General features: G+C 44.5%; 1 protein-coding gene across 2 annotated transcripts in view; it reads right to left on the bottom strand.

The window, feature by feature from the left end:
* Positions 1-26,425, bottom strand: part of LOC726148 (hemicentin-1) — a 120,008-nt gene that overhangs the window by 19,363 nt on the left and 74,220 nt on the right. Inside the window, exons 2-4 of one of the 2 annotated variants that reach the window (XM_006571280.3) lie at positions 15,551-15,678; positions 3,285-3,468; positions 2,053-2,127 (exon numbers count right to left, since the gene is read on the bottom strand). In XM_006571280.3, coding sequence (XP_006571343.1) covers positions 2,053-2,127; positions 3,285-3,468; positions 15,551-15,602 — 311 coding nt within the window. In that variant the 5' untranslated portion in view covers positions 15,603-15,678. Of the gene's footprint in view, positions 1-1,991; positions 2,128-3,284; positions 3,469-15,550; positions 15,679-26,425 lie in introns of both variants that reach the window. The other variant, XM_003251658.4, reaches the window with a different exon arrangement.

Raw genomic sequence — 26,425 nt, 5'->3', positions numbered from 1 at the left:
TGATAACACGCGACACACGCGATGTGCCGTGGTTACTTGGATAAATAACCGTGTAAGGGAAATGTGTATCCATCGCGCAGAAAATGGAGCGAAATTTCCGGCCAAGAAAAGAGGATGGATGCTCGGAAATGGCGGAGAAACAGTGGGGGGGAATGCGTACGTGGATTTGCATGTAAGATAAGAGAAACGAGTGCAATCAATTGTTCCCGTTAAAGAAGAACATCGTAAGCTTTCGTCTCTCGTTGCGTTAGTCTCGTTTTCTTTGATCGTTTCTCTTCTCATTCGCGAAACTGTTTAAATATTCCTCGCGGAAGGAAATAATAACTTGTGCTTATAAATTATATTCTTTTTCTCTCCTTTCTTTTTTTTTCAACGCGACAGAGAATTATGAACGCGGGGCTTAACGTTCGATCGCTTTTCAAAGTCGTTCTTTCTCGCGAACAAAGCTTCGACAACTATTCGTTTCGATCGATCGCGACGACGAGTGTCATTTACAAATAAAGTACACGTAAATTACAAGCACCGGTAAATTAAAGGGAACGAGTTTGTTTGTTTCTTTGATTTAAATTTTTATATATCCGATCCTATCTCGACACGACGTCTCGATAGAAAGAAATTAATGAATACACGGCAAAAAGTACTGGTAATAAATAAATAACATAAATAAATGCAGGCCTAGCGATGATCGAATCCGTTCGATACTTGGCGCTCGAGCATCCTCCCCGACGTCAATTGGACCGATTCGCAAGGAGAGGTACAGCAGCGGAAAAGTAAGGGGAAACCTGTCGCGTCATTGGATCCAAGTTTCGAACTAACTCGATGAAGTTGCACCGTTCCCTGGCCCGGTCGCGATTCGTCTCTATTCAATACTCGATACAAGGTTTCTCGGTTCGGATCCAACGGTTTCGTTCGATCCCGCGCTTCCTGTTGTTTCTACGCCTCTGGGGTGCAAGCGAACCCCGATAGCCTCTTAACTTCGTCTAGATACCGGCTGGAATGGATCATGATTATTCATGGGCGAGCGACCGACCGACCTCGGACCATCGTCGCAACGGCAAGATCCGCAGGGTGTATTACGAGTCGGGATGTTCGCACGGGGAAAACTTAACTGGCTCCTCGAGTGAACGAGAGCGCCGCGATTCCTCCGTTTTGAAATAATAGCAGTAGCGGAACGAAGGGAGGGAAAAAACACTCTCCAATTTGTTTTTACGATTGCGACGAAGAAGCGACTCCGGAAGAAATTCAATTTAAAAATTAGATTCAATCCTTTCCCAAGCGTTTCTTTCAACTCGACTCGATTCGACTCTCCTCCCCTCACTCGCGATGCTTACGCCGCGAACCCGTTGGAAACCCCTCGGTGCAATTACGGTGGTAATCGTTCGATTACCGAGAGAAGGACTCGCGCCCGTCGCCGTGGCGCGAAAGACACGAGTGGAATTAAGTTGTCCCAAAGTCCGCGAGGCGAAATCAAGTCTGGGGCGCGCCGGGCTAATCGAATCAATCCCGAAAAGGAGCAACTCGCTACTCCCGGCCGATGATTGAACGCGAGCACGAACGAGGTTGGAAAACGGGCGCAATCTAAAAGCATTCAAACCTCTCTCCCTTGGAAACCAATGTTATTACACGGTTCCTTTCCTAGGTAGCTAGCTACTCCGTTTCAATTTCCTGCCTTGACCTTTCGCCGATCCTCTTTCGTCTCGGTCGCACGATTCGTCGTCGCGCGAATTCGTTGTTCGAGATATCCGAACGAATCGGTAATCGTGATCGAGGATCCAAAGATCGAAATGGGACGATCTTTTCTTTTTTCCTTCTTCTCCTTCCTTCTCCTCCTCCTCCTCCTCTTCCTGCTCCTCTATTGTGAAATGGATCGGTGAGTGTTGCCGATTTCGATCGAGGAGTTGGAGGAGAAAAAGGCCGAGACGAGGAGGGAATCGTCGGGTGGATGTTACGTAGTAAGTGGTAACGGAATCTACGGTGCAACAATTACGAACCATTTAATTAGAGGCGAAGGATTCCCATACCGCGCTCTGCAAGTGAGCGCAGCGATCTCACCTGCTCGGGCTGTCACGTTGCTGCCGGGTAGAATTAGACGATCCGCGTACTCTATCTGCGGTCGCTGAGGGCTGACTGGAATGAGAAAATTAGCAGAGGTTAATTTGGCCGTCGCGCGGCTGGATATTCGGAGACACGCGGCCCAACGTTTCTCTGGACGTCGCTCGTTATAATTACGTTATCATTTAACCGCGTTCCTCCCCTGATTACCTTTGTCAGATCTATCGATCGTCCGCGACAATTTCGCTTTCCACGATCCGACCTGTTTTAACCTAAACTTTTTAAATCTATTTAAAGTTTCCAATTTAGCGACATATCCGTTCGTAAATTATCTCGAGATTCTCGATTAAACTCTTCTATCTTGGAATCGTGTAAAGAGGAGAGGAATGATTTTTAATCGTCCTTTACCTTTATTATTCTCTTTATTATTCTCTTATTCGATGTCCTTGTTCGCACTTTAGGATCTATCCGAAACTTCAGACGAGCACTTTGAAGAAAAAATATAGATCGATTCTCATAATTTGTACGCTGTATCAAGCATTAGATTACGACACTTTAATCTTGTATCTCGAATCAAAAAAAAAAATGATGACTCGAGGAAAGGAGGATATTTTCCTCCAATAGATTTTGACGACAAAATTGTTAACTTCTTCTTCCAGGCTTTTTATTATATAAAAATCCGATAGAAAGATGTTTTATTCGTGTTTATTACGCGTGTTTATGACAATTTCTCCAATTCTTTCCAATAGTCTAGACTTGAAGAAGTATCTATAAAAATTTTCGATCGCTTCCAATCCAATATTTGAACGCGAAAATAGAAAATGGATCAATCGTTAAAGTTCGAGCTTAACGCGGGTACATAACATCGCATTCTGTAAAATGAGTTTTCTTATAAGGTCGTAACCGCTGTTGGAGAAATAATACCGTTTTGATCGTGGGGGATATATACCCCGCATCGGCCCAGTTTCGTAACTTCTCTATTGTCTTGTTGCGATACCTCGTCCCTAGACACGCGGGTAGCGCGTTAATTTCGTCACAATGGGAATAACGACAATGAAAAGGGACGAAGCGACTGGATTTGATGACCAGGCTCTAGTTTCGCCGGCGGACAATACACAAAATTCGAATAGAAATGCGGTTACACGCGAGAATCGAGATGTTTAACGCGTTAATTAACTCGCTTTCGAAAATCGGCGCAGAGTTAAATGTTGTATCGAGTTTTTACACCTTACCTCTGACAACGAGCCTGGCCGGTTCGGATGCAAGCGCGTCCTGCGTGGTGAAGTCGCTGGCTGTCACCTGGCACTGCCACAGGCCGTCGTCGAACTCCAGAGTGGCCGATCTCACCCACAAGGAACAATCGCCGATGTCCGGCCTTCCTACCCACTCGTACTTCTTCAAGTGCATCCCGATCGGCTGAAACGATTCGTCTCGAGGTCAATTGGCCGTCGTTATTACGGGGATTCGACTATCCAACGGTAATATAATGTCGGGGGGATGAAATATTGGAGGCAACTCTACAACGTTTCGTAAGTCGTTCGTGAATGGGGGGGGGGGGGATCATTATCGAAGGCGAGGCGAGGTTTGGGAAAGCGAAACGAGGGCAAAGCGTAAATCGAGGACAGAGAGAGGTGATACCAACAGATTCCATAGACAATGGCAGCCAGGGTGTATGTCAGCGTTTCGCCGCGATCGTTTAATCGACGAACGAAGGGACTTCGATCGTTCCTCGTTACCGGAATCCTCTCAAGCCCCGCCGCAGCTTTCGCCTCTTTCTCTCTCCCTCCCTCCCTCCCAACCCCTTCGTTTCTCCATCTCGGCCTCTAAGCGCGTTCCATCCGAAATGAATCATCGGCTTCCGGCTTCCAGGCTCCTTCTCTTCTTTCGCGTTAGATTAATTCGCTGGCGGGTAGGAAAGTGCGGCCTTAGCAAGTTTCGCAGTCATAATGTGCCCGTAATTCAAGGATCGATTCCCTATCCGGAGCTATCCCTATAATCTATTCCCCCCCCCCCCTCCCCTCCTCCATACTATTTTAAAACCCCGTTCTCGCACATTCCCGCTTCCATCGGCCCGTTTCCGCCGCAGCTCCTTGTGCGGCAACCTTGCGTGTTTCCACCGCGTGGAAACTGGATGATCGCTCCAACAATCCGCTTCTTCTCCTCTATCCTGTATTCCCAGAAAAATCTCGTCGCTCGTCATTTAAGGCTATTAGCCGGTTAACGAGTTTTCGTAATCCCTGCTCGACTAGCCGCCCCATGAAAATCCTTCTCGAATTAACGCCCCAGCTTGCTCTTCTTTCGGGTATTCCTTCTTTTCCTTTTCTCCCTCCTTCATTTCCTTTCCACTTTCGTTTCGTTTTCGAGTAAGTAATTCTCGAGAATACCGCGTCCATCTCAACGCTCTTTGGATTTGATCGACATTTCGTTCTTCCTTTTTTTTTTTTTACTTATTTTAATTATCGGGGAACTCGTCGAATTTTCGATAGAACGAGTGTCGTTTCTATTGAAGCCAACGTATTTTCTCTCTAAGAATGGTGAAAGGAAAAAATTTTTGAAGGATCCAGGATCGCGGAGTGTATTAATAATGAAGGACGGTTACCGAGAAAGTGCACGGTTTATCATTGAACGGGAGACACAGTAACACAATGGGGGAAAATCCCCCCCATGTGATGATTATTCGGGCGTGGATGGGACAAGGCGGCGCGTCGCCCTCGGGGCAAGAAGAATAATGAGTTGCCAGCGCGTTGACGTTTACCGTCGCGAGACGAAGCGACGCGTACGCAATTACACGGATATTAGCGTCTTGCCCGTATTCGTTTTCCCCGTTTCTCGATTTTTCACGGGAGTCTGTATCCGATCCCATAGACGACGCGTCGACACGCATCTACATTTTTCCCAGCTTTGCCACGGTTTTACTTTACTTGCGCGATGTGCACGCGTGTTTTTAATTAAAAACTCGAATTATACAATTAATGAAAATAAATTTTTAACAAATTTTAAAATTCGGCCACAACTCTGAAAATAATCTATGTCGAAAGTTCGTAAATGAATCGTTATCATTATCGTGTTCGGCTGATTCCAATTTCCAGTTTATTAAAAAGGAGAAAATTTAAATCGATATAAAAGAGTATATCTATTCCATCTACGAGCGATACGGGGAATAATTGCGGTTGAAATAGAAAAGATTGGAAAAAAAAAATAGAGAGAGAGAAAATCCAATCAAAATCCAAATTCCTAGAGATTTTTAAATTAACTCGAGATTATTCTAAATTAAATGTTACATCTTTTTTTATCTAGCGAGGATATCTTATCTTCTCTCGCCTGAAAAAGAGTATATATATCCGATTTTTAAAGCGCGCGTCGAGATGGCCGTGACAAGGAGAGGGAAACGGTGTCGCAACAGGAATGTAAACTCGGCGTGGCTCGGTGTCGGATAGTCAGGAAGATAGGAGAAGTGCGGGAGGGCGAGCGTCACCGGCGTCATTCATTTAAAGGATTAAAATCCGGGCGCTCGCAACGTACGAGCGTTCACTTACTTAACCGTGGAAGAGGGCCCTTATTCCCTTTTCTTCCTCCTCGCCGGTTCACGGGATCCGGCTCTGTCTTCGTTCGACCCGTGACGGCCGCACACGCCGCCGCCACCTTTCCACCTTCCACCCTTCCACCCGCCTTCGTGACTCTATGTTCTCCGGAGAGGCCGCGACCAGCAATCAGCGTAATGCACCCGCAGACACGCCCCTCCCCGTCCCCTCCATCTCCCTCCCCATCCACACAATCGCGCGTCCCACACACGGACGCACACCCACACGGACACGTGCACACGTACGAATCGGGGCGGCGTGGCGAAGCAAACGGCCAGGGTACATAACCCTGTGGGCCAAAGGCCCTGATAACACGAGCGAGGGCTCGAGTAATGCAGACGCAATGGCAATCTCTTGGAGAGCAACGAAATAGATCGTGGGACGCGAACAGAAAGCGAATCGATGCGAAAACTCTCTTCTCTTTCTCTCGCTCTCTTCTTCTTGGTTCCGCGGATCTCTCCGAAATCGCCTCCATTATCCCCACCTCGCGTCGTCGCGTTGTGCCGCCTTCAATCCGTTTCTTCTTTCTCTCCTTTCTCTCTCCTTCGTGTTTACCGCGCTCTTGCGTCTCTTGTTCGCCCGATGGATCAACCTTTCGCTCCTTTCGAAAAAGTTGTTAACTTTGAGATTCATCGCCAACCCTTTCGGCAAGGGAGGTGGAGCAGGACGGTGGAAGGGTTGGTTCACGGCCGAGCGGAGTTGCGGCGAGTCGAGCGAGCGTAAAAGGAGAGCGGCAGAGGGTTCCTCCCTCCCTACCTCCTCCCTCTTTGGAATGTTCTTCTCGGGATGGTAAAAGGCGGTTTCGAAGAAGAAGCGGGCGGGCTAGGCGGCGGTAAAAGAGGAGGAGGCGGAGGAAAGAGCTTTCTGGTAATCCGGCGAAGACGATTCCGTACACCTATTTCGCTAAAGTGATTTCGTGCCTTCGAAGAATTCGACATTTCCTCGGGAATCGCGCCGCGCGCATCGTGAAACTTGCCAGTTGCTCCCTTTCCCGCTATCTATCGGCCCCGTGTAAAAGTGCATCTCTGTAAAGAGCACGCTAACGTATCCCTCGTTTCGTCTTCTCTAATTTCGACGTTGCGTTACCTTCTCTAAATCGGAAATCCTTCCCTCCTTTCTTCCCCTGAATTCTGTCTCGATGTCATCGTTCGACAGAATAGATTTTTACTTTGCTCCATTATTCGAAAATAAGAAGACGGACTGATTCGTAAGTTTTCGATTTTGCCACTTCTCATCATTTCAATTTCCTTGCCTCGAATGAATCGAGCAACTGATCCATGTATTTCTCGCCATTTTTTTCCTCGAGATTGTAATCAATCGAATCAAGTTTAATCCTATCGTGTCTCGATGACATAAAAGTGGAAGCGGATACAATGCGATAATATCCGTTACACGAATAAGAATGAACGAGGAAAAGGGGTAGAAGGGAGCGTTGTAAACAAGAGTGGCTCGGATCTCACGAGAAAATTATCCCCCTCGTTATTTACATCTTTCATAAATATTCACTTTGGGGGAAGAAAGGATGAGGAAAGAAGAATAGGGTGGCGAATTGGAGGATGCGCGCGAGAGAAAAAGAAAGGGGAAGTAACGAGAAACCACGAAGAACATAAATCTCGTGGTTTTCGGAGGCGATCTTGTTTTAGAAATCAGCTACCGCGAGCAAAAGATAGCAATAGCTTGTTGCCCAACATTGGTAAAGCGATATTCTCGCATCCCCGAAACGTGTGCTTCTTCTTTCGATGGAAAAATCCTGTTCCTGAACGCCATTTGCGCCAGTTGTCTCTGAAAAGTCGACGGAGATTTACCCTTTTCGCTTGCTATCCGTTTATCTAAAGATGAAGCTTCGCAGATTTATCCGCTTCGATCTTTCTTTTTCCTGCCCCCGGCTACTTGCGTTGGTTGAAAGCGAAATTTTATTGCCATTGCCGTTTCAATTTTCCGCTCTTTCGGATTATTTTCAAGTTCGTTGCACTTTCGTTCGAGGCAACTTTCGTCGAGGGAAATGAATTAAACAGAGAGGACAGATGGCAGGGATCTTAAATAAAGTAACGCTTCGTCCATCGATGCACGGATTTAGACACTGGAATCTGTCGAAACGAATAATCGGGAATTAACTTGTTGTTACGTCTGTCTATCGGATATGCCGTTTCCGTCCGATCTTAATTTACGATCTGCAGTCACAATCTGCTTCTATCCGAGCGATAGTAACACTGGATATAAAAATTTATACGCATTCACACAATTTGTTCGCACCTTACGTCGACAAAATCTGCGAATGAATCGGCGTTAATAAATTGGAAAGAGATTCGATTCCTCGGTTTACGAGAGGAAAAGAAAAACGTTATGAGAAATCTTTAAAAGATCTTTGATTTGGATATAATGGAATCACGGCAAAATGTTATCAACTTCGTGGGATCGAAATGGAATCAATATCATCGAGGTGGTTTTTTTTTTTTTGTTTTTAAAAATTGCGAGTTCGCCTCGCAAGAAATATCGAGATATCGCAGACTCGGTCACGAGTAAATGTAATTCCGTGGAAGAGGCGGTTAAAATCATTTCAATTTCCGTGCTACGCTCCGTTTTTCTTCTACCCTCCATTCTTCCTTTCCATCGTTTCTTAAAAGGCAAAAAAGAAGGCAAGAAAAATTCACGCGTTGCATTCTACGATGTTTTTTTTTTTTCCGCCCTCCCTTTAATTAACGTATCCTCTCGAATCCGCAGCGGCAAAAAACTTCTTTCGAAAACTTGTGGGAAAGAAAAAAATTCTTGCGATCGTGCGCGTGATTCGAATGTGGGTCGAGCGTGGTGGTGGTGCGCGTACAAAGGGGAAGTCGATATTTCGAGTGAAATTTTTCGCGATCTCTCGATGAAAAATAGCGCAGCCGTGACGGTGGTGGAGCAAATCTTCGTACGATTCCGTCTCGCGGAGGAATATCCGCGCTCTTGTCTCCGAAGTTGTCGTCGATCGATGAACGAAGATGGATTGAACGGGTGAACGAGGGTGGGAAAAATATGCTCGCTTCCGATTCGAGGAGCGAGTTTTTTGATATTTAGAATCGATAATTCCGTCGGAAAGCGTCCTTGAAAGGCTTCCCTCGATCGATTCCGCGATTGCCCCTTTCACAGACAGTTTGAAAGGCGAATCTCTCGATTCCGACCGAAAAAGGTATCGATAGAACCGAAAAAGGAAAAGTTGTACGCGACACGTTGTATCGAGATACACGTTTCGACGGTGCGCCTTCACCGAGTTAACCCTTGGCTCTCGGTTCTCGATCGTTTTTAGCTAATTACGCGAATTAATTATACATTCGCCGGCGGATGAGGAAGAGGTTGCACGAGACAAACGTGCTCGGGCTTTGTATCCAAATAACGAGGCGGAGGGGTGAAAGAGAGCGGAGAGTGGCCGGTTTTCACGATGCCTCGAGGGGGTAAACAGAAGGAAGAGTCGCGTACAAAGTGGATGGATAAGTGGCGGTCGAGTGGTCGCCGCTTGCTTTGGAAATTTATCATTTAATCTTTCCGCGTGGTGTTGGCGGGATTGTGGTCTACGGACGGTCGCGTCGCCCGCGGTTAAATGCGTTTCAAGAGACTCCGTCCTACGTGTCTATCCACGCGTGTGCGTGTTTCGTTCTGTCCATATATATATATATACATACATATAACGCGAGATGCAACACGAGCAAGTTTATTCCGCGTGAGAGTGGGAGGAAGCAGGAAATCGAGGCAACGATGGTGCGGGATGTCGGTGACCGCGGTATCAATACGTATATCCGGCCGGTTATATAAAAGCGTGCATTAATTTGCATATTAATTCGCCGGAGTAATCCGCTTTAATGACATCTGGATTAGAGGAAATGTCGTCAGGAGATATACACTCCCTCCGCTCGTCGATGCTGCTCCCCCCGCCCATTTCAAGAATATCCCCCGGTGTATAAATACGTTTTCATAATCATTTTCCGTTATATCGCAGCGAAAGGGTGACGCCAAACTCCGCCGGTTTAGCCGCGGCTTTTGATTACACGCGTGATCTCCTCTCCCCGTCCCCGCTGAATCGATCGATTTTCATCCAGATTTCCACCTCGAATTTGCGGTGCCGCGCTGTCAATTTTCCAGCATTAATTTGAATATTAATTCCCGATCATTGATAATCCGGGGTTAATGAGATTAGGATCGAAGAAAACACGAGAGCGCGTAATAATGCGCGGTACGCGCGACTGTTTTCAACTGTTTCTCGCGTCCAGCGGCGACCAGCAGCATCGATAATATGCAAGCTACGACCGAGTTCGTCGAAATGCCTTTGTGAAAATGTCGTTTTCACCGTGTCTTCTTCAAAGAGCAGGATTAACCGTTTCAACTTTTGTCGGGAAAATAATTTACTTTGACAGCTTCTCTCGGAACTGTTTCATCCCCCCGGCTTCTTTCATTCTTAATAGCGTGTACCTCGTAATCCTGTACCACCCCCAATAGAAGCTTTGTACGTACGTGTTCCGCGCGAGAACACGGTTGGTGAACGCGTGTTAACTTCCTTAATTGGCAGAAGGGATTAAAAAAAAGAAAAGAAACGAAAATGGAGGAGGAGGAGGAGGAGGAGGAAACTCGGTGCCCTTTTTCCGTCAAAAGACCATTTTTTTCCTTTTTTTTCTCCAATTGAAGAAACGATACTCCGACGCATGAACAATCGTCGGATATAATCGTCGCAAAGTCCAAAGGATTCTTCATTTCATCATTTCATCACGACTTTCCATTCCGTTTATTCCGTTTAATTACTCGGATTTACGAGTTCTTGTCGTTGGAGAAAATGACTTGGCAAAACGAATTCCCCGATTATACAACACCGGATCCCTGGGCGCAGGATACGTTTGTTTTTGTTCATCAACACGGACGAGGGAAGGAGGATGGGGGGAAAAATGGCGGGAGGAGGTTGAAAATACGCGTGCAAGAAGAAATTGCGTGAAAGCTCTCTTCTTGAGAAGCTCGGTCAAAAGATACGGCCGCGTCTCGAGGGCTCGCGTCGACTTTTCGTCGCCTTTCCGTCCGTTTCTCCGACTATTCTCCATCCTCCTCTCACCCTCGCTCCTCTCACCCGCCTCTTTCTCGCTCCAATCCACCGCCGGCTTTTCACCCCTTGGTTGCTCAGCTTTTTTCAGTCGAGGCGTTGTAACGACTCCAATTTAGAGGTACGTACGCGGCATACTCGACGACAACCAACCCCCTATCTCCCCTCTACATCAAGTCACCTTCTCTCTCTCCCTCTTTCTCTTCTTCTCTCCCTTCCTCTTTCCCTCTCTCTCTCTCTTTCTATCATGATGAACGACAGCGAAGCAAGTTTTTCGTGTTGCATAAGCAACGCGCGTTCACGACGCGCATCCACTTGCCTCGAGGGTAGAAAAGACGAGGAGAAGGAGAAGGAGGTGGAGGGAATGACGGTGGAAGGAAGTCGAAGTGGAACGGAAACCGGTGGACGCGAGTCGGACGCGGAGGTGGGATAGCAAGTGGCGCAAGAAATTTGCAGGAAACAAGGGTGAACGCTACGCTTAGCCTCGCAATTGCCATAATAAAATCTTCGTGGCGTTAAATCTTCCGACAGAGAGAAAGAGAGAGAGAGAGACATCGTGGAAATCATTTTTTTTCCCTTAGCACAGCTTTTCACGTTAACGCGTTTGTTTATTCCGGAAAGGAAGCAGAGGTGAAGAAAAATTTATCGCGTTGAACGGAAAACGGGCGAGATAGATGAGAGAGAGAAAGAGGAAAAGGAAACGGAAGGAAGGAAAGATTAGGGACGGGGGGAGGCGGTTAAATCGCGTCTCTTCCAAATTTTAGAACGCGAAGCCAAGTATTTTCCTCGTGACCCGGAAAGCGTAATTTGGTGGCGCGAACGCCAGAAAAATTGCGGCTCTTGACCCGGTGTCGACAATACGAGAAAAGGGAGAAATACTGCAGCTTTTGGGGATTGTAACATATTTATATTTTAATTCGAGGGGCCGGGTTCGTTTCTTTTGTTACCTTTTCGTCGATCTCACTCGTAGCATTTCGTAGCAAAAACTCTTTCGCTCTCCTCCCTTCCTTTTTCTTCCTTTTCCTTTTTTTCTCTACCTCCCCGCTGTTGCGTTTCAACTTTCCGAAGCGAACGCTTGATTTCCGTTCGAAAATTTTAATGAAAACTGAAAACTCCCACCGCTTGTTGACTGGAAACAGTTAATCGACTCTCCGATCAAATCCAAAGTTCTCGATGATTGCGAAACGATCGTCAAAGCGTTAAGTGGATTCGTGGAGGGGGGTGAAAAAGCGTGGCCGGATCGACGCCACTTGATAATTTTGCGGTAACGTAGCGAGATAGCTTTGACGAAAATGTGAAAAATGAAAAAAAAAAAAGGAAGGGAGGGGAAATCAAACGCATCGAAATAGCGTATCGTATCGCGTACAAGTTGAGCTTTGAAGAACGCGAAGACATTTATCCTCGATTGTTGGCAACCATCGAGGAAGGTTCTTTTCATCGTTCTTAACTAACGCGCGGAGAACCTTGAAGGACTTAATTACAAGGAAAAGACGATTACGGGAGAGGAGAATAGATGGGGGAGGAAGAAAGTGGATGGGGGACAGAAGAAGGATCAAGAGAGAGAGAGAGAGGAAGGTTGGGCCGACTGGGAGGCGGTTGCACGATGGAATAAAAAGTTTCGTGGGGATTAACGATAACGACGATAATGAAGCCGCGTGTCACCGACGGGTTGGACGGGCGATCATTGTTCGACGTCGGATATCTCAGAGTCTTCTTGGAAATCTTTTCTTCGCGACAATGTTCCCGTTTTTCTCTTCGGATCGTCAGACGATATCCTCCTCCTCCTCCTTTTTTCCTTCGAGGAAGTTTCGCAGGAAGAAGAAACGGAAAGTCTCAAAAGATCGACGAGTCAGCTTTTTATATAAATATTTTCAAGGAAATTTCATTCCTTGGTTTTACGCGTTGGCAAGCGATAATGCGCCACGCTTTGAAGTGTGGAACGATAAATTCTCTACTCTAAATTTCCGCAGAGAAAGAGAAGGAAAGAGAGAGAGTGCGTGTATACAATTGCTTACGAAATTGCAATTGGTCAACTGTTTGTTTCGCGTGTCGCACAGAAGCCGTCGAAGTTGTGGGGAAGGACATCGCAAAGAACGATGCAAATCTGTTTCGAGGGAATTGCGTCCTTTGTTAAACGTCGTACCGCGCGGCCAACTTTCAAACCCTCCTTTTTCAACCGATTCGTATCCTGAAACTTTCCGCCAACTCTCGAACCGCTCGATCGATCCTCGTTCCTCGTCTTTTCTCTCCCTTTATCGTTTCTTGCCATCGATCGTGGAGAATTTCGTAACGGTCCCGCTTTCTTCCAGACCATCTGATCCTCGATCGCGCGCCAGGATAAATATACATCCACGCCTTGGAGGTATACGTGGTTGGCATAGTCGATAGTTCGTGGAAAAGTTACGCGCCTCTCTCGCGTATCCCTCACGGATACGTCACTGTTCCTCTCCAATCCCTATATACATTAGACGTTGTATAGATACAAACGATCTGCCCTTTTTTCGCGGAAACAAAGTGTACGAGTCAGTGATGGAAACTCACTGTGGAAAGTTGTCGATAAAAGACCGCATTCTAGAAGATAGCCAAGTTTAGCCAAGAAAAATCGATTCGTTGTTTTGACCACAATTGAAAGGAAAATTATACTTAATACTTAAATCTACATTTTCTTATCGAAGATACAAGATACGCTTGGGATCGAAATATCGCGCGATTTACGAGGAATGAGTTGGTCGAATGAGCGGTCGAGCAATATTCTTTTCAAATTCGTCGGATTTCGAGGAAAAGTACGAATAGTACGGTTAGTGAATATCTCCTCGTGGCAACAACTGCCGGCTCCCCGCGGACTTACTCTAAGTAAGTAATTGTAAGTAAATGAGGTGGTTGGCGAGCGTGCACTTGCTCGCGCGGTTACGCAGAAAAAAAATGTATACGCGGGTGAAAGGATGGCTTGAATTTAATTAAAAAAATTTTTTTAAACGGATAGCCCGCGCTGAATGCCCGTATTACGACGGTACTTTCTTTAACCGTAGACACATTCATCCGACGATTTATGCGATAACGCACGCCGTATATTTTACGAGATACCTATTAAGAACCATGTCCAGAAGAATAGACGAAAAATTTCGAAGAATGAGAAAAGAAACAGCCAAATATTTGATGAAGAGATGATTAAAAATAGAATTTTTAAATATTGAAAGACATATAAAGAATTGAAACGCATAATGCTCCCAATATTCCTCGAAGGAATCCAAGAAGGATGTAAGAAGGATGTCGTAAAAATAAATTAATTTGAAAAGTTGAAAAGTTAAAACGGAGGATCTATAGAATAAAATTGCTGCTGCGTAATTTATATACGCGATATTCCACGCGTAAGAAGTTTGTACGAAAAATAAATGAATTTGAGGGAGAAAAAAAAAAAAAAAGAAACTGAAAGACCGCAAAACCATTTGACGATCCGTAATTTGTGGGATGGGCGTTTATCTCGATACGAGTATGTTTGATCGTAGTTTGCATGCGTTGAATATTCATATCGAAATGGTCGTATCGATACAGGGTTATCACACGCGAAATTCAACCGCTGGAAATTTTTATGGTCCATTACGAGGGTTGCCAATGGTGCATAATGAAAATAACATTTTCGTCCTGATTTTCAATTTTTTATCAGGACAGGGAACGGGTTGAGCCCCGATCGGAATTGATTTACACCGATTCCCGATCGCGATTCGTTACTTCCGTCGTACTCCCGTGTATTTGTTAATTTAAAAGATAATATTCATGAAATACTATACTATACCAATATCGCAAACCAATAATCCACGCTTCGATAATGCACTCGACCATATTGTCGCGTTTATTTTTTCCATCCGTAGTTACAAATTCATAGATTCGAAATTCGCTCGGTCGAACGAGTCGTTATCGATCTAACGTGTTCTCCCTTCCCTTCCTTTCCTTTCCTACTGTTTATCAATAGAAGGCCGAAACCGAACGTTTCCTCGAATTATTCTCTGTTTACAGTTTCATCTATACGCCGGTAGATCAATAAATAGAGTCGGGCGACGCGTTGCGTCGTAATATTTTACTTAAGTTCGAGCATTCGACGGTCTCGCAGCGAACGACGAACAAGTATTTATCGTCGGCAGACACGTAACGTCCACTCTCGGTCAGAAACTTATCTCGGTCGAAGTTTACTGGCACCGAGGCAAACGGAGAAAAGTTGGCTGCCAGAAGGTTACAGTCCCGGTAACAATGAACTAGCCGGAATCGCGATAGACGAGCCAACGCCAAGACGAAGGTGGGTGGTTTCCTTTCTCCTCCATCTCTCGGCTACACTCTCGGTCGGAGATAACAGAGGTACGTGATTTTTCAAATTCTACCCACTTCAACCGCCTATACTTTCCCCGTACTTTATCGTTAGAATGCGGGAATGGAAATTTCGTTCGTCCATCCGTGTTTTCTTTTTCCAATCTTCTTTTAATAATCTTTTATTTTTTAAATTATCAATTACTCTGCCCATGTTTTTATCTTTCTGCTTTCTTTTATTCCCCTCTCTCCTCTCTCTTTCTTTCCCTCTTCATTTCGCTCATTCCTTTCAGTTTTCGTGTGCTTCTCTTTTTCTCCACTTGCTCGTTTCGAAAGCCGGAAGTGAAAGAACGAGAGACCACGCGAGTCATACGTACATACGTACGTACAGTTTAGAACGGTCCATTTTATTTCAAAAGTGAATTCGGTGGAAATCAAATCGAACGGGTATGGAATTGAAACCCCGGGCAACCGGGTTGGATGGATAGACACCTCATCGATCGGCGCGGTAACTATATATTCGCCAGGGCCCGTAGATAAATCATTTTAACGTGCAACTTACTTTCTGATCCTTCTGCCAGATACACTGCCCCCTCTTGCCGAGCACGCGGCATATCAACTTGGCGTCTTGTCCGGGATTCACCTCGGTGTATTGGGGTGTCTCCTCGAATTGTTGAATACCACGGCACACTGGGAACAAAAGAATGGTCATTAACGCTTCGACGCGAATGCTTCTTTTTGCGATTTTCTTTTCAAAATTTCTTCCAAGAGGAGAAATGAAAACGAAAAAGTAGAGTGCAGTGATTGACGAATTAAAATTTCTTCGAGAGAAATATAACGATCGAATCGCTAAAACTTACTTTCGCGTGGAAAAAGATATTATAGTAGGAAATGTTTTTCATCGTGAGAAAAGTGGCATTGATATAATATCATTAATGGATGAAAAAGAGAAGAAGGAGAAGAAGAAGAAAATAAACTATCTTTCTTTCGAAGAAATCATATATAGTATATGGTCAGCGAATTAAAATTGCGAAGAAATTGAACAAAAAGAAAAACAAAAAGAAAGAAATAGCACAGTTAGTAAACCGAAGAACGCGATTAGAGAACCAATAACTAGAATCTGAATCGGTACTAATACCCTAACTATAGTTGAATAACGCGTTATGAAAGAAATTCTCGTATCATGGAGGGAGGGAGGGGGAGGAGGTGGACGAGGGATGGAGAGAAAAGTTTTGTTTCGAGCCGATGGGGAAAATAACAGAGAGAAACGTATAAGCGTCGGTTTATCCGGGTATTAAAGCAGGCAGGTGCTCGTTAAAGTTGTTATTTAATTCGCAACTTCGATAAATTCGTTTAACCCGCTCGATCCGGCTACGGACCCCTCGATTTTCATCTCTCACAGCTATCCCCGATAAATTCTATCAACGGGGATAATCGCGTCCCCCCCCCCTCCCTGCGTTGTAAACGAGGCTCCGTTCTTAATTTACACGACAGCCAAGCTTTCTTTGATTAATAGAATTGGATATTATTGGTTCGATCCGTGTTATTTGTTCGAGCTCGATCTCGATCTCGATCAACACGGTGAAACGATTTTCGAGACGAATCTCGAGACGGGCCAAGTATCGAGAAAAGGGAAAAAAGGAAGAGAGAGAAGAAAAACGTCGCTTCGTCGTTTTGTTATTCATACTTTTTCCACGGGCTAATCCCGCGTGGGAAATTTTTTTTTTTTCGAACCCGCCTAATGTCCACCCCGTCTCCCGTTCCCGTCCATTTGACGTTTTCGTTTTCAACGCGGGCGACGTGAAAGTTTTACGCGGCCTCGCGTTCGCCGCATCGTTCTCGTTGGATTGCGCCGTTAAAAATTCAATTTTTCACCGAGATGGGAATGATTAATAAAGCGCGCTTTTTGCGCGCGCGCGTTACGCGAAAATAACTTTGCAAAATTAACAAACCGCCATCGTACAGATTCTGTTCCACCGCTGCTATTTTACGACCGCGAAAATGAACGTTACCTTAGCGACGTATGTACGCGTAACCCGATATATATATAACACCGACGCGTGCACACTCGCTCGCGATTTCGCAGCCGCGCGAATTGGATATTGAAACTGTCCCCGACTCGAGGGCGCAAGTTGGTCAGACGAAGAGAAGGGGTCGATAAGAGGGGAACGGCGGACTTGGAAAATAATTTATAACCGGTGGTCGTGATTCACGGCCGAGACAAAGACCTTGCCCCGAGTTACAACGTAGCTCCGGGCCGGGAATTATGCATTCCCCCGGGCCCGAAACTGCTCGACTTATTTTCAACGAGTGGCAGAGATAAAGCGGAATTTCCTCGAGTTCCGGCTAGTTATCCCGCGCGAACGGCTTATGAATTAATATCGCGGGATATCGAGAATACTTCGAGGGAATATTTTAGCGGAATATTCGGGCTGGTGGATCGATCGAGGGTAGGGGGAAGGGAGGGGAGGGTGAAATAAAATCTAAAATTCATCGTCGTCGTAACTATGGCCGTGGAATCTCCGATCAGCGGGCGGAATAGGCGAAGATGGGGATGGAGGAAGGGGTGGTGGAAGCGGAGGAGCGAAGCAATCGTCGATCAGGGATGGCGGTTACGGGTAGAAGTTAAAGAGTTTCGCAACAGGTCGGGCGAAAGGATAAATTCGAGGCTTCTCCTCCCACTTCACGCCCCACTTGACTCGTCCCTCCGAGCCGGATTTCTATCGCGAAGGATAGAAGGGGAAGGGATGGTAAATATATTCCGATGAGAATCGCGTAAAATGAATTAATGATGTCGAAATGAACGGTATAAGTGCTTCGCTGGGTTAATATTTTTTTTTCACGTGTTTTTTTTCCCCCTTCTCTCCTCCTCTTTCTCTTTTGCAAATTTATTTGTAATTTATAGTATATTTTTTTTTGCAGAGGATTTTTTATTTTTTCGTAATTATAAATTTAATTATATATTATAAATTTGGAGAGATGGTAAATATTATTATTCCCACCATGAAATTGGGTAGAACGAATTGGGCAGTCGAAATTCAATCGTTTGGACGGTGAATATTTTTTAACCTATTTCTCTCTAATATACATTACATCGGTAGATAGGTTTTCCGTGGCGATTTTTGTAATCGGGTTTTTTGTAATTGGACGTATTTATAAACGTAACATTGGTAACGAACGAAATTTAATTGCCCGTATCTTTTAACCTATTTGTATCAAACACATCAAATATCATAAATTTTTCGCGAGAAATCGAATTAATCTAATCGTTAATTGAATTTCTTCTTAATCGAGCTAAATTATTTATTCGAAAAGTAATTTAGCTCGAAAAGTAAGATTGTAAGATTTTCGGAAACTGTTTATTATATTTGTCGTTAAATTTTTTCCAGACTAGTAGTAAATAATAGTGGCGAGGATGAGAGAAATACCGCACGGAAGAAAGTTCAGTGGGGAAAGATCTCTGGAAGGTGGAAAAGTTAAAGGAGCGAGGTGTTTTCGAATCGTACGCGGCGCACGAATCGAAAAATTTACGAGACTTGTTCACGAGCGGGTAAATCGATACATTGTCGCGAGCATCGCGCGATAAAATCCTCTATCTATTATTAGTTAGAGAGGGCTGAGCTGTTTCTCTCCCTTCATCCTGTCCCCTTTGAAAAGCCGCTTTCGATGCACACCCGCATTACGGTTTTCCGTCTCGCTGGCTCGCGCTGATTGGCTTCAGAATCGTCCAATTATTAATCTCTCATCTGGTTTTCCATGGAAAGCTAAACCGGTCAGGTGGCGCGTGATAGGTCGTTGGCCAGAATCATTCGACTGCACGTATTAATCAAGTTTGTGGGCCAAGCATAACGAGAGTCATCTCTGTCGTTAGTTACGCTTCTCTCTTGTTACCATCCGTTTCATTCCGCTGTTTCGTATTTCGCTCGAGGCTCGGTTTGTAACGATAAACGACAACGTTCTTTAACGTTCATTGACGCAAATGTGTCGGTTATTGCGTTGTCAGATTCGCATTGATGCGCTGCTAAATCGCGTCCATAACGATCATATATACATGTACGTATGTATATTTTCAATCACGTTGCACGCAATTTTATAAAATAAAATTAAGGAATAAAATTAGGAAAGTAGAAGCATCGATTATATTAAAATCACATTGTTTTAACTTGGTCTCAATTTATCAGTGTAATTATTTTTTTCTGATCGTAGCTCGAATAGAAAAACTTATAATTCGATGATAACGAGAAATGCACACAAAAACACGAAAAGATTCAAGCATTGGAGATTAGAATAAAAAAAGAAACTCAAATAATAATATCCGATTATTAGAAATAATACGTAAAACCGCGAGAGTTGTTGAAAACGAATCATCCCCTTTACTTTCTCCTTTAATTTCCCTGTAAAGAAGGAAGAGAATTAAAAGGAAAAAAGAATGAAATTTTTGAGGCCAAGCCGCGAAACAAAACTAGCGCGTCAACCGGTTAAATCGTTGCAACGTCGTTGTTCCTTTTTTTTATTTCACGGAACGAAGGTTCGAGTTTCGCTTCGCCAAGTCTCGAGCGGCTCAGCTGGAGGAATAAATCGCGGGAAGCTGGAACGATCGATCGCCCCCCTCGGTGGCAAATCGTTCTATTAATTTCGAAAGATTTTCGAAGGTTGAAAAAGTTTCGCGGTTAATCTTATCGACGATGGTAAGCGCGGCACCGATCGAGACAGGCAAAAAGCTGGATGGAACCTTGTCCAGGAATGAACCACGTAAATGCTTGCAATGCGAGCAATTTCACGCCAACCGACTCTCGCCCCGATTCGATGTTCGATTGTGCCCGCGGATTACGAAGCAATTACGCCCGCTTCTCTCGTGTCCGATCGGCTAAAGAGCTGACCTTTTCGACATTCACGATTCCGTTCCGTAATTTGTTTCCGACCAACGATCGCGTTCAGAGATTACAAATTCCCACCAACGGCACTTATTACCCTTGTACATCGAGATCATCCTCCTCGATCGGATTCAACCATCTTCTTTTTTACCGATTTTTTTTTTTAAAGTGGAAAACAAAAAGAAAAAAGAAGAAATTATTCCGTTGTTGAAATATCGTCGAACGTGTCCTCGGATAACGAAGCTGCCACCCTTTTCGAAAGATGTTGGAGTCAACGCCGAGGTAATTAATTATCCGTATTTGTCGCGGTAACGAGGCCATTATCTCGCCACCATATACTTATATCCTGGAATATTTCACGAGTATCTCGATGAACATTTCCCTCTTACGAGTTTGTGTATATACACAGAGGCTAATTCCACGGGAAAGAGCAACTTGGAAGAGGATCACGAAAGAGGGAGGGAAAATCTATTTTTGATTTGGCTTTGAATTATTACGAGGAATGTATATATAGGGAAATTTCTCGACGAGGTGTAAGTTAAGTAGCGATTTTGAACAATGTTTTGTGCAATTTGAAGGAGGAGGATTCATCCTTCTCCCCGCATCAAAAGAAATTTTTGATTAACGATACAACGATCGAAAATTAATTTTTTGATGCGACTTTTAAAATTGGAATAAAATTTTAATCATATCTGATCGTGTCAAAAAGAAAAGAAATATATATATATATATTTAACGTATATTTAACGTCAAGTTAAACTGATAATTTTATACAGAATCTTTCTAAAATTGGATCTCTCGGCAAGCAAAGATCTTCATCGCGAGATCGGGGACGATTTACAGAAGAAGAAACAAAATTGCAAAGAAACACGTGGAAAACGACGTTCCAACGTTTCAGTTTGAGTTACATATCCGGATGACGCGTTTCCTCGATTTATTCGTCGACCGGACATCTCTCTGCGAAAATGTAAAACAGATACGACTTTTGAAACACGAGGCGAACTTTCGCGACCATCTTTTTCTCCCTTCCGAATGGAAACTATACCGGATAAAGTTTCCTCTTTCCCTTCCTCTCGAAAAAGAAGAAAAGAAAAGAAAAGAAAAGAAAAAAAAAATAGAAAAACCAGAAGATAGAAAAGAAGCTTGTAGGAAAAAGGAAAAAAACTATTTCAGTGACACATGTTTCCGAGCGCGAAAGAATTAACGACCTGTTGTTTACGAACCCCTCCTCTTCCCCGCTCAATACAATCCTTTATTCGAATACTTTATTCGAGAGAGAGAAAAAGAGAGAAAGAGACAAATGGGTATCTTAAATGTTCTCTGAACGACGACCGTACGTATCCCTCTTCCCATCCAAGATTAAGTCCGCGCGTCCACCGTGATTGGCAATCGACGAGGATGGATCGTGGGACAAATTCCTGCCGACTATATTCCTCCCAGATTTTCCGGGATAAACAGAGAGGAGTTGGAAAGGTTGGAAAGAGTTGGCTCTCTCGAGTGCATTTACATCGATCCATCGGTGGAGGATAATTTAAAAGGACAAGGTTTTCGCTTCGACCTGTCGATCGAGGGAGGAGGAAGAGGAGAAGGGAGAGAGAGAGAGAGCGGGGGGAAGAAAAAAATGGAGAAGAGAAAGAAAAAAAGTTACATCTCGAGGGGGATAACAAATGCGTCGGCCGGCGGAACTTGACGAGGAACGTTTCGACGTTACAGCTTTCACGGGGAGGAGGTGCTTTTAAATTAAAGCGCGCATGGGGGGAGAGGAAAGAAGAAAAAAAAATGAGCAAAGTCTGCTTTTTCCTTCCCCACGTCTCGTTCCAGTATTTTCGTTTTATTCCGGGAGAGGGACGATTTTGAAAATTTGTGTTTTCGCGCAACAAGAGGATGGTTATCTAATTTACCCTTTAATCGGGAAACAAGGAAAAGCAAGGCGACGATTCTGGATATATTTTCCTCGGTGTTGTAAAGAAACACGGCTCGTTTAAGGAGACACAGGTTTAAAAACACGCACCAGTTTCCGTTTAATTTATTTTTTACCCGCTGAAACGGCCTCTCGTGACGGAACGGAATCTCGAACCGAGTAACGAACAGTTAGGATACATTTCTTCCACCTCTTCTCCTCCCCTGCCCCGATAAAATGAAATGGAGACGATCGTGCAAAAGGATGGAGGAAAAAAAGAAAAATGGGGGGAAAGGGAAAGGAGGAGGAGGAGGGAGGTGAAAAAGGGAGCGAAAGAAGAAAGGACCGCGAGTTTCAATATATCGTACCCGTACCCCCCGTGACAGTTTTTAATCGCAAAAGCGCGTTATTGGTGACTCGATGCGCTATATCGCGTTCTCTGCATCGGTCGAGTATATTTTTTCGCCCCCCTTTCCCCGGCTGCCGTATGCAACTATCGATGCTGTATATCCGCGGGACCTCTATATTTTCTACGTACGGGCACGTACATACATTCATACCTACATATCTCTTCTTCGTCGACACTCGACGCCATTGTTGCGAATTAAACGCAACGCGATACGAGATACCGCGCCTCCAGTTTGCGTTGCCTCGTACACGATACATATACACAGATTTAGATCCTCTCTGGATGTTTCAATTTTTCCAAACTTTTTTTTCTCTTTCCTCTAAAATTCTCTTTCCTCTTCACACGCGTGAAAAACTGTCCTGCGATCTTCTCGATCGCTTAGGGAACTCGCCGTTAATAAAAGGATACGTTTTATTGACGCGACGAGGTCTCGATACGATTTGCAATTTTAAATTCAGCGCGGCATCCGCGCCAATAAACGGTCCAACTGGGCGGCGTGGCGCGCGCTTTATCGTGATTAAATGTCAACACGATCGGAGGCCGGCGATATCGAGTTATCTAAAATTTTTCCAATTACGAAAACTGGCGGCCGCGTACCGAGGCCACTTGGTCGGGTCACTGGCATCCGGTGATCATCCTCTTCCCTCATATTTCGTATCGTGCCCAACATTTTTGTCCGTGTATCGTGGCCGACAATCGAGCCAGTCAACCCGCGTCACGTTTCGAGAATTTGATTCGTCGCGACCGTGTTATACACGCTGTTGAAAAAAAGAAAAGATCTTAAATGTTTTAAGATGATCGATCGACCTAGGATTCTTGCGAACAATCCTTTCGATGTGGAATCGATTTTTATTATTTCGAACATCGTGTCTTCGTTTTAATTCGAATAAAAGGATTGATTCGGAAATACGTTAGCTCAAGGATGATATCGATGCAAATTTTATAAAGATATTGTTTTAAAAAGAAGGAAGTAAGAAATTTCTTTGCTTGATATTCTTCCATTCAAATTCCATTCCAAAAAATTTACGTCATAGATCATTGTACATCTATCGAATATAATGATGATGATGCTCGAGTTTGTTCAAACTCTCGAATCATTTATCTGTGTTCATATTCGATATGAAAATTGATTTTATCATCGAAATTTGCTCTCCTCTTGGCGATTAATTGTAAAGCTTTAAATTTCGAATTCCCTCGTATCCTTACTCGTGTTTCCGTTTTAAGGGTGAGACCATTCCTACCGACGTTTCACCGATTCCGTTGGTTTTAATTCCACCAAGAAGGAACACGCAAATTTAATAGAAACGGTACAGCAATCAACAAGGGAATCGACGACGACGAATCCCAGCCACCCGCTCGCCTCGTTTTTGCATATCGACGTCTGCCGCCGCATTATGAATTCACGCGTCGAAAACGCGTGGAAACGTTCAAAGGGCGAAGCTTGGCCTCCACTTTTAAATCCAACCGATCGGTAATTAAATTGTTGCGCGAATTAACGTTCCCGCGCGATCGTGCAATCGCCTCTCGCAATCGGAATCGCGCCCTCTTCCCACCCGCTCTCCCCTTCCCTGCGGTTCGTGTATCGAGGAATAAAATTTCCTCTTGTTGCCTTCTCTCTCTCTCTCACACACACACTCCCCCTCTCTCTTACTTGCATTGGTTTCACGGGGCAAACACGAGCTCGAGCGGAACGAGCGCCACTCCAGCGAAAAATTACGGTTTCAAGGAGCCACGGGAAATCTATGTTGTTTTTATCCCCGACTCGCGAACCGTTTTTCGCGTTTTCGAGTATCGCTCGTGCGTAAAGCAAATTTCATCGATGCTATAGAAGTGGAGGGAGACAGGAGATCGTAATTGGCGGATCGGTATCGGGAACGGAGACAGGGAAAGTAGGGGGTGCGTTTTCGCGAATTTCGTCGTGACGAAACTTTCTATGCTCTCTTTCTACTTCCTCGAGCGAAACGTCGACCAGGAAAAACTCGCGACCGATCTCTGCTTTTCACCACGCTTTATTCTCCCCGATTTCTCGGCCCTCGGTTTTATGAAAAGTCATCCGTCTTAATATTTGGTCGCGTTGTCGCGTTTTCGTGTCGATACGATGCTGAATTTTCCGCTCTTTCTCAACTATCGTATAGTGAATCGTGTCGATACTCTCGATATTATTTATTTTTCGGAGTTACTAGGTTAGTCCTTTTTTTTTTTCCACGACTGGACATATACGCTCGCGCGAACGGATTTTATTTGGACGGCTCTCGGAAAGGGGATGTTTTCCACGGGCATTGAAAAGTACGGGTAATGATTTTCCCCGCGAATTTCCAACGCGTCTGTTGTGGATTAATCTTTTCTCTCCGCGCGATACGATTGCAACGAATAATATCCGTCGACACCCCTCCCCCCTTTTTTCCCTTTTTCCTTGCATCTCTTCCACCTTCCTTTTCTCCTTTTTTTTTTCCGCGCAGCGATTTTATCGTAAAACGTTTAGTCCGTTTCAATCGACCGGCCGCGACCACCCACTCTCGAGAAGCAAAATATTTTCACACTCGGCGACAAAATTGTTTTCGCACATGGCGCAATACCAATACGCCGTTCGGCTAGGTATCTGTTGCAATTTTCATTCAAACAATGTTTCCGTGTTTTATGAATAAAAATATATCGAATAAAACACTCGATCCGACGGATCGTCGATTTCGCTGGCGCTCGAGGCGCAGAGAGAAAGAGAGAGAGAGAGAGAGAGAAAATTTATTACCACCAATGACCAACCCCATTGTGCCCGCGAATCACGGTTTTTTGAATGGCAGTCGACGAACGCCGTTCGAAATAAATATTCATTCCCTCCCTTCCAGGTATCGTTAAAAAGTAATCGCGCGAAGAATCGCGTTGACCTCTCGAAAAAAAACTTATATCGCGTTATCGTGCAGCTAAAAGCTCAACGTGTTTTTCGCAGCGAAGATCCGCGAAAAGCAAAAGTTACGCGCGCGCGCTTTCTGTTCCAATTCGGATTACGCGTAAAATTGTACGCGCTCCAGCGTAATATACGAGTGACGTGGATCGGGTATTAAATTACAGAGAAGGGTTGGAGGAGGGAGGGCTGGGTATCAAAATTTCGTAGGAAACGTTTCAGCACTTTTCGAGGAGCGTCCGTGGTGGAAATCTAATTAACGCGGGTCCGTTTTTAGCTTGGTTTTTTGGCGGGCGGGGGAAAAAAAAAAATTTTTTTTTTCCAGCGCGAAAAATGGGGATAGAACCAAAGGAAATAAATGGGGATGAGTAAAAATAAAAAAGGGGGAAAAGGGGAGGAGGGAGAGAGAGTATTCTCGGCGATTTCTGTACGCGACGCGAAATCCACAGTTTCAAATCGATTTAATCTTTGGCATTTCCGATGTAAAAACGTCATCGGGTCGGTCGAATTTTTCCTATATCCCAGAAAATTTTCGTACGGTCGCGCTCCACGATTTAATCAACTCTTCCCCATCTCTTCCCCCCTTTCGCCGCGGCTACATTTTTTTTTTCTTTTCTCGTTTCTCTCTTTTCCTCCGTTTTTTTCCTTTTTTCCTTTTTTTTTTTTTATTCCACGGCTTCGAAATAGTTGGACGCATCAATCTCGAAGGAATTCGACGGCCGAGGTAACGTTCGATAATGAAAGCTATTAGAACGATCATTGAAAACTGGCGCGCGACTTCTATCGCGGCAATTTTCTCCCCTTCCCTCCCTGTTAACCTTTTATAGATCGATCCCGATAAACGATAAATCGACTTAAACAAGTCATAAAAAGTAATCGTCGCGTTTTTTTTTTTCTTTTTTATCCCCGTGAATGGAAATTTTCGCGTTTCACCCTCGTTATCGGCTCGTTCCCTATTCAGTCGGATGATGTACACTACCGTTCATAAGTGTTTGGACACCTCCGATCGATACACGGTACAGTAAAAATCCATTTATAGGAAATTTGCGCGCGGAGGCAGAAACAATTCGTATAATCGAGTAGCAGGCTCGCGTGATACCGATCGTTCTTTCCATCGCTTTCAAGTTTTTCAAATAAATAGAGTTTTTGATGGTTCGGATAAGCGGATCACCAACATTCGTTCCTAACGTATATTTATATCGATGATCGGAAACGAAGTCGAGTTCTTACGTATATTAAAGATCTTAATTACGAAAGATGGAATATATACAGAATATTGTTGGGAAAACGCGTACGTTTGTTTGATACATCGTCGATAGATTTATCGTTGGCGAACTTGAAAAGAATCGTATAGA

Source organism: Apis mellifera, linkage group LG1 (genome assembly GCF_003254395.2).
Source record: "Apis mellifera strain DH4 linkage group LG1, Amel_HAv3.1, whole genome shotgun sequence".
Taxonomy (NCBI): Eukaryota; Metazoa; Arthropoda; class Insecta; order Hymenoptera; family Apidae; genus Apis; species Apis mellifera.
The sequence above is the reverse complement of the archived record's forward strand: the minus strand, read 5'-3'. Positions and strand labels throughout refer to the sequence as shown.